The 8,542-nt window shown below is 37.2% G+C and overlaps 1 protein-coding gene across 2 annotated transcripts in view; it reads right to left on the bottom strand.

Moving 5' to 3' along the window:
- Positions 1-484: 484 nt before the first annotated feature.
- The window catches only part of LOC136250911 (uncharacterized), a 74,046-nt gene continuing 65,988 nt past the window's right edge, over positions 485-8,542 (bottom strand). For both annotated transcript variants that reach the window (XM_066043252.1, XM_066043253.1), the window contains 9 exons: positions 6,542-6,627; positions 5,785-5,847; positions 5,373-5,725; positions 4,687-4,968; positions 3,402-3,561; positions 3,259-3,351; positions 3,101-3,214; positions 2,961-3,046; positions 485-809 (listed from right to left, as the gene is read on the bottom strand). In XM_066043252.1, coding sequence (XP_065899324.1) covers positions 614-809; positions 2,961-3,046; positions 3,101-3,214; positions 3,259-3,351; positions 3,402-3,561; positions 4,687-4,968; positions 5,373-5,725; positions 5,785-5,847; positions 6,542-6,627 — 1,433 coding nt within the window. In that variant the 3' untranslated portion in view covers positions 485-613. The remainder of the gene's footprint in view (positions 810-2,960; positions 3,047-3,100; positions 3,215-3,258; positions 3,352-3,401; positions 3,562-4,686; positions 4,969-5,372; positions 5,726-5,784; positions 5,848-6,541; positions 6,628-8,542) is intronic.

Below are 8,542 nucleotides of genomic sequence, written 5' to 3'. Positions count from 1 at the left end.
TTTCATTAATCAAAAGTGGTAATGGTGTTACTAGCTAGCTGTACAGTTGATTAGGCTTGAGCCAACTATGCTTTGGTATATAGCCTATTATACTTTTGAGCAGTGCTGTAAAAATCCATGCTCAAAATTATAGGCTTTCAAAATCAAGATTGTGCTCTAAAGTTGGCTGTTTCATTACAGTATTTCCTGACTGCTCTATTAGAGTATCTTGATCTTATTTCCGTGAAGTGTGAATAATTAGCCAAGAAACAATAAAAATAATAACACTGCACATTTTTCTTGATATGAAATGCAGTAATAATGTGTAGTGTGTTCGTATTTTGCTGTATTTTTGGCACACACATTGCACATTTAATTTAAAATCTTGAAAATTGTTCTATTATGCTGGCATAATGCTTGATGCTTTTGCTACATGTACATATAACTTTAAAGGAGAAGATAATTAAACCATTTCTGGGAAATACAATGTGCACATGGCTCTTGATTCAATTTGTATGTATATAGAGGTGCTAAAAATTGAAATAATCATCACACACACACATACATGCAAACTTTAATATTTGTAAGCATATTACCACACTATATTGTATGAGTAAATAATAATTTCAGTCATTTATTGTTCTTGTCGATATAATGTTTGAAGGTCATAGTAAAGGTTTTTAGCAGCATCCAAAGGAGCTCCCAACTTGGTGGCATCTTCACCAGCAACATGCACATCCTCTTCAGACCAGCCCAAAAGATGACGACCACTACCCTCCAACAACTTCACAATCTGACCAAACTGTGGCCTTGATCTTGGTTCACGATTCCTTTATATCAACAGTACAAATGCAAATAATACACGTACATATATGTGACCATGTTTGTATATAAAACCAGTCTGGTCCAGTCTTATCACCTATGATCACAAGTTCAACTTTTCATCACAAATATACAATGCATACGAAGTCGTACTGTATATTAGGTATCATGCAGTTTTGGGCTTTCTTGCCCAAAAATATCACCCTAAAACCAGCCTCAAATTTCCTTCATAACAGCTTGGCAGTATTGGTTAGATTGGTTAAGCATAGCCAAGCCAAAACTGCCTTCAGAGTGATCTCGAGCTCAAACCCTTCCAACATGTTTCTATGGAATTTTAAAAATTTTCTATTTAACAGAATTATACGGTATGGTAGTACTGTGTATTAGGGATCATGCAGTTTTGGGCTTTCTTGCCCAAAAATATCACCCTAAAACCAGCCTCAAATTTCCTTTGTAACAGCTTGGCAGTGTTGGTTAGGCATAGCCAAGTCCAAAAATGTCTTCAGAGTGACCCCAAACCCATCCAACAAGTTTCTATGGAATTTTAAAAATTTCCTATTTAACTGAATTTTCTGCTGACTAACTAAGTGATGCCTTCAGCCAATAGATAAGGCTATGGGCTTGATTTTTTCACTGTTAGATGTCGCTTCGTCCCGAGACATGCCTTTTTGCCAACCGAAGTACGTACAATGCATGTATCATGGACTTACCTTTGTCCTCCTTTGTGTTCCAGTTCTTTTCGCTGACAACGCAAGGTGTCAATTAGTGATAGCACGATATGGCTTCCCTCTGGCTGTGTCATGCTTTTTGCCTGCATTTTCCGTAGCAACTGGATTTATTGCAGAGAAGTTTCTTGTACTGTTCTTCATTTGTAACGCTGTGTAACGAGTAGACATAGCTACAAATGAAGCATAATGGCCACCTCACTTTTCAGTGTGTAATTGATTATTGGGGTGCACATTCAGACGCAAAATTATTTTATGGAATGCCTGGCACCATTCTTTCTTTAATTCTTTTAATGTGGTACATGTAGATTCAGTAGTCATGATTGTGTTATTAAAAAAGTAAACAAACAAGTAGAAGGAATTTTAAGCTGGATTAGGGATCAAAGAACAAAAAAGCAGGGAAACAAGGGAACAGCTTAAAAGTGGGAGGTTGCCTATACCTGCAGATATACTAGTGGACATGTAATCGCTAATTCAGTCATGGTTATAGACTGAAGAATAGGGATTAGATGTCTACTACTATATCTGCAGGTATAGGTAACCTCCCACTTTTAAGCTGTTCCCTTGTTTCCCTGCTTTTTTGTTCTTTGATCCCTAATCCAGCTTAAAATTCCTAATTTTCCTTCTACTTGTATATATACACATACCAATTTCACACTTCGCTTCAAAGGGAAGAGAAGGTGTATAAGTGGTACAATAGCACTGCTATCAGTGCTCAGGAATGCATTAACGGGAAATGGAGATAGTATATACAACTTATATCTAGGAGGGATATAACTTTTATACTACTACCTCCTATTCTTATTAATGCATTCCAAGCATTCCCAGAAATTATCTGATTTCTTTGATGAAACTGTATGATCTCTGCTTTATGTAGTCGTTGTAGTGACACTTTACAGCATCAATAGTGGGTTTTAGTTTTGTAAGTATTGAGTGTGAAACAATGTTTTTCCACACTTTTTACCTTATTAACTATATACCAGGGCGTACATCACAGAGTTCCCAAAAGTTCTTTCAGGTAAGCTCCAATCAGGGCAGTGGGTAAGGGTAGAGAGACGTATAAATAGAAGAATTATAGGATACTAGACAAAACTAGAATGAAAAATGGTTTTTAACCAACTCCATGAAGCAGTATGTACACCAAGCTCCAGAGTCAAACATTGATCCTGACAACAGCAAGACCTAAGACCTTGAATCATTGTACTCATAAGACCTGCACGTAATATGCCAGTGTAATTCTGAGAATTAGAGGTCTCCAATTTTGTGAGCATAATTTCAGAATTACATGTGTAAATTTGGGTGTCCATGGGACTAATCGGTGGAAAGAAGGCATAACTTGACTAAAAGATGGATTAAACCTCCTATGAATGAAGGAAATAGGCGGTAAGACCAGATTTGTCACATGTACACTAGTTTACAAGCAAATATTCTTACCAACACCGAATCATTATCCTGTACATTGTTCTGGGACAACCAGGAGGTGGTGGGAGTCTGTATCCAGCATCAACCTTTTCAATTGCCTATTAGTGTGGCATTTTAACTATCATGTCACATATGAGTCAATGTATATGTACTTCATCACTTGTCATATCCTCATAAGGTTTGTGTCCCAAACTCCATATCTCATACAACACACAAGCATAGCTCCAAACATCACTGTACAGTGAGTACTTTCTGAAGTACAATGCCTACAAAAAATAATTCTAACATCATCAATCAATACAATAATTACCTCTGGAGCTGTCCACTTTACTGGTATTTTCCCTCCTGATGTGACATAGTAGTTTTCATCAATTAGATCACGAGACATTCCAAAATCAGCAATCTTTTTAACAAATGTAGAAATATATTTACAGCCATGTTAAAGTATTATACCTTGCACGTAGTTGATTCAGACACTAGAATATTCCTGGCTGCTAGGTCTCTGTGTACAAAATTTTTACCATTGAGGTAGGCCATTCCTGATGCAATTTCACTACAGAATTTTAGCAACACAATTGGTAGCTTTGGATGAACAGTGCCTGTGCCTTCCTCCCTAAATAAATAAAGCAGATAATAACATCAAGAGTTAATAATAGTACAGAGATTAATTCTTAAAAACATCATACACTAAAGTAGCAAGTCATGTATTGTAGCTGCAATGGTAGGGAAAAGACATATTTCAGGACCAAGCAAAGCTAAACAGTGAAGAAATCAAACATGTAACATTTACTATATAGTCATGGTGTGCATGGTTGAAGGCATCAGTTATTCAATAGAAAATTCAGCTAATAAAATTAAAAGAAAATCTGATGTGATTTGTTAGTAGCATTTTGGGTTGTTTCAAAGACACATTTGAGCTTGACTATACCTAACCAATACTGCAAAATTGTAGTGAAGGAATGATGATGTTGGTTTTCAATTTCAAGTGAAATTATATGGCAGGGAGTGCACAATCCCTACTATGCTGTACAATTATACAAATCAAGGAAGACAAACTAGATGTGACTATTAAGGGTTTGGTTACAATAGCATGAGTATTTACCGTATAGTAAAAAACGTTGGCAGTAAAAAGACTTTGGTGAATTTAGCGAATAGCATTACAACCGCCAAAGTTTTATCCACCAATTATTTTTAGCAATCACATAAGCAGATTAACCATGTTGAAAGGATGGGTATCAAAGTATCATGACAGGTATTGTGGGTGTTTCCAAGTGTTCCCTTCAATTGTTGCAAGGTTCATTGTCTCATAAGAGTTCACAAAAATCCAAACATTGCTCTCAACGTTACAAGAACCAGCAAACGATGCTTATACTTGTATGGTGGCTACCACTTGGATGTAATGTCGCTATGCGCAAGTGATTAAAAGACTTGCTAATTAAGGGGTGTGGCAGCTGTTTCCATCGTGAGTCGTCATCCCTAAAGACTTGTGATCGAAACAGCTGCCACGACCATTAATTTGCGAGTTGTTTTTTAATCACTTGCACTCGCATGTAGCGATGTTGCATTTGAGCGGTACAATACATGGTACATAGCTAAAAATTTCAGGTGAAGCACCATTTGCCAAAGTTTTTTTTCCGTCAATTTTGCAATAGTGGGTTTTTGCCAAACCTTTTTACTGCTAAGGTTTTTATATACGGTACTTTCTAAAATTTAGTGCATTATTTTTTAAATTACTTACGAAGGCTGAAGTTTAATTAGTATGTTTCTCAAATCTCCACGTGGCATATACTCCAGTACAATCATGGCAGGAGTCTCGGTCACTACACCATAAAGCTTGATCACATTCTCATGATCAAACTGGCACATTATAGCAGCCTCCTGGAGGAATCGTACTCTATCCTTAGTAGAGGACTCTGTATTCAAACTTTTTATTGCTACTTCTATTTCCTTGGTGGGGGATGACTGCCACATACCATGAGTAACCACTCCAAATTCTCCAGTTCCCAACTCTTCATAACTCCTGTATGAATTAAGGATTATGCACATAGGCAGTATGTCTTCAAAAGTGTAGCAGAGAAAATGTTCTGTGGGTAGTTTTAACTTCTTACAAGCTAAACTGTTCAAATTTGAGAGCCTAGGGTGCTAGAGGTAGTCTAAACTACCATGGAAGTTCTCTGACTATATGCAACAGTGCAACTCATTACATATTGGACCATTAATTTTAATTTTTGCCCTATTTGACAATATTCAGAAAGTGTGCAACCAAAAAATGTGCAAATTGTATATTGTATAGCAGGAAATGGAGAGAAAAGAGTTTTTAAAATCTGTCAAACCATTTGTCCAATACAAATCTGCATTAGCTACTACCAAATTTGTCAAAGTTTCCTCTCACCAAACTTTACTACTATCCGGTAATATACTTACATAACCTCCTTGTGAAAAAGCTTGCGAAATCTTTTCCCTTCAAACTCTTCATATATTTTTTGCTCATCAGAGGAGGGCTCTTTGTATGCTGCACCAATACTTTCCTCAACCTCACAAGGAGTCTCATAAATCTTCTGCTCTGCTTCCATTGAGTCAACAACTTCATATGGTGAGGGATTAGGTGCCTCATATGTGTTCATTGGGTTTACATCTCTGGACATTGTTGGGACTTCATACTGTGCAGGTATGGCAGCTATATCTGTTATGTTATAGGACTTCTTCATTGTAGATATAGCTTTCTCCACAACTGAAAATTTATGTGTAAAGGAGAAATCAGGATCTTCATAATCTGGCTGTGTTAAATAAACATGTCAGTGTATACCACTTTCCTATGAAGTGTACATGTTATTACCAAAGGAGCTGCACCAGAAGTTTGTTCATTGGCAATGACAACAGTAGCATCTTCATAAACTGGCTGTAACCAAACAAGTAATAGCAGTCAGCGTTGTAAGTGGGCCGGGTCATCCGGATTATCCGGGTCATTTGGGTCACATTTTGTCCGGGTCAAGTGGGTCTCATCCACTTCACTAAATATCTGGGTCTGACCCGGATGAGCTCACGTGTGACTATAAGTTAACAAGCTCGATTGTATTGATGGAAATGCAGTTGTAAACACTCAAGAAACTTACGTGGAGCCACACCCACCATTTAGGAATATGCTTTGCTGTCTGTGCGGGGTATGTAGAGTCATGCCCACTTATCAGAATTGTACCAGCATTGCTCTGTGGGCATGCATGCATCACCAGATCCATGTTGCTACTTGAAATGTAGGTAACTAACTTCTGGAAATTCTGTAGCTGCATGTAAACTTACGTGGAGCCACCCCCACATAATAATACGTATGTGGAGCCACACCCACTTGATAATACGTAGCTACTCACTTCTTGCAGACAATTTTTACAGCGTAAAAAAAATGTAGGGTTGACTAGTGGAACTTGTGGACTTTTAATGTAGCTCTTGGGGCACGCCTCTATTTTAATTAAACCGGGTCACATGTGGGTCAGATCCGGGTCCCATCTAGATTACTATTCGGGTCAGTGGGTCAAACTGGTCAACAATACTGACCCACTTACAACGCTGATAGCAGTATTAAGAAAGCTGTGTGTTACCTGAATAGGTTCAGCTGTTGTGGATGGCTGATAAGTTTCATTGGATACAAAGATAGTACTCTTCCTTTTTACAGCATCCTCACCATCTACAAAGCAACAATGCATGTGAATAATAATCAAACTACCATCTATATATTCCTAGACAGTTCATAGGGAACACAAAGATATGGATAGACTAGGCAGCATAGGCTGGTTTTGAGGCCTTATAAAGAACAAAGGAAGTGAAATCAACACAAAACAGCCAAGTTGTGAAAAATGGTGTAGCCTTAGGTGAAAACATTGTGAAATCAAAGGTGGCGGCCAAGACATGGCTGCAATGATGTTAATACTTAATAATGGCTGCATGCATTGTTAAAATTTATTAGCATTAACAATTTAACATCATTGCAGCCATTTCTTGGCCACCACCTTTGATTTCACAATTTTTAACCTAGACTTTGCACCATTTTTCATAGCTCAGATGTTTTGTGTGGATTAAACAGTGAAATTCTGTCTACCAAATATTATTAGCAATATAATATAATTGCAAGTAGTACTAATGCTGCCATTACAGTCTTTTAAACTGCCAATACAGTTGAAAGGCTGTGTGAAGTAGAATACAAACGATGTATGTATTATTGTATTTCTAGTGTGTGCTAAGGTTTATTATGATATAATATTTGCATGTTGCAAACTGACACCACAACTCAGGCATAGCTATGCACAGTACATGTTACAATTTGTAATTATAGCTGTACATGAGTGCTTGAGTGCTCTGATAGAACCATTTCTAGTTTTTCTTGATCAAATTTTGAAAAAGTAAACCATCATTATTTACACACAAATACATTGGGAAAAATACAACTTATATAAGATTTTAATTTAAGGTGGTGCTAAAACAATAACGCACATTCCTGACAACAATCTACTATGTCTCAATTTTAAGACATAGCAATTAATTTTGCATGCAAATAAACTACACATATAGGAATCTATCATTTGAAGGGAGTAAAAAGTGTAGAACTGCTCTCAAAGCAAGAAATCGGCAGTATTTAATGGACCACAGAAGATATGTTATCTCTCAACATCCTCGAGTTATAGCTCCAGTACTTCACATGATGAAAGCATACTATTGTGAGAATCATTCTATGTATCAATAAGTGGAAACAATTTACAAGTATGATAATGAGAGCATTGTTCCACTGTTTGCACCAAGTGAAGAAACCATAGAATGGATATCAAACAGTACGGTAGTACTGTTTAAGTAGGGATCCCCCGAAAGTGATGCGTGCCGCCTAAAATGCTGCCTTTAAAAATCATCCTAGAAACATCTTACACCATGAAAATCACTTTTATGGAATAATATTAGTCCATCTAACATGAAATGTAGTGTTAAAACAAGAAAACACTTACCAGTGACCGGATACAGACTTTTTTTAAAAATCTCCAAAACTTGAAATTTTGTCTCACTCACTCACTCACTGACCACAGTCACAAGTCTAGAGCCCAAACGAAGCAGCGTATGGTCATCATTTTATGTCACAACAACAAACTCACTGGTAGGATGTGCCTTTTTGGGTTCCAATGAGTGCACGCCCTGTGTACTTTGTCTTTCCTTTTATCTTCAATCGGATTGGTTGACTTCTTCTTTAAGCAAAACCATACTGAGGAGTTAATTTTCCATATCAACATTTTTCTGTAGACACTACAAAAATTATTTCAGAAAGTGCTCATGCTGCTGAAAGAGCAGGGCGCTTATAATTTCAAGTGTTGCACATGAAACATTAAGGCTGCTGAGTTGTCACTTCGACTTTTACTACAATCAACGAAGAGATTTGTTACTTAATAGATGGACTGGTACTCTGACGGCTTGTTCTTCAGAACACACTGACTCAGCCACTCAGTACCGGACAGTGAGATCAGTGAGTGATTGGATTAGTCTTGCATAGCCAGATCCTATTTCTCCACACGGCGCTTATCAATTGGAAATTATAAGTGCCTGTGCGTTTATAATTTCCAATC

Source organism: Dysidea avara, chromosome 3, assembly GCF_963678975.1.
Source record: "Dysidea avara chromosome 3, odDysAvar1.4, whole genome shotgun sequence".
Taxonomy (NCBI): Eukaryota; Metazoa; Porifera; class Demospongiae; order Dictyoceratida; family Dysideidae; genus Dysidea; species Dysidea avara.
This window is presented reverse-complemented; position numbering and strand designations above follow the sequence as displayed.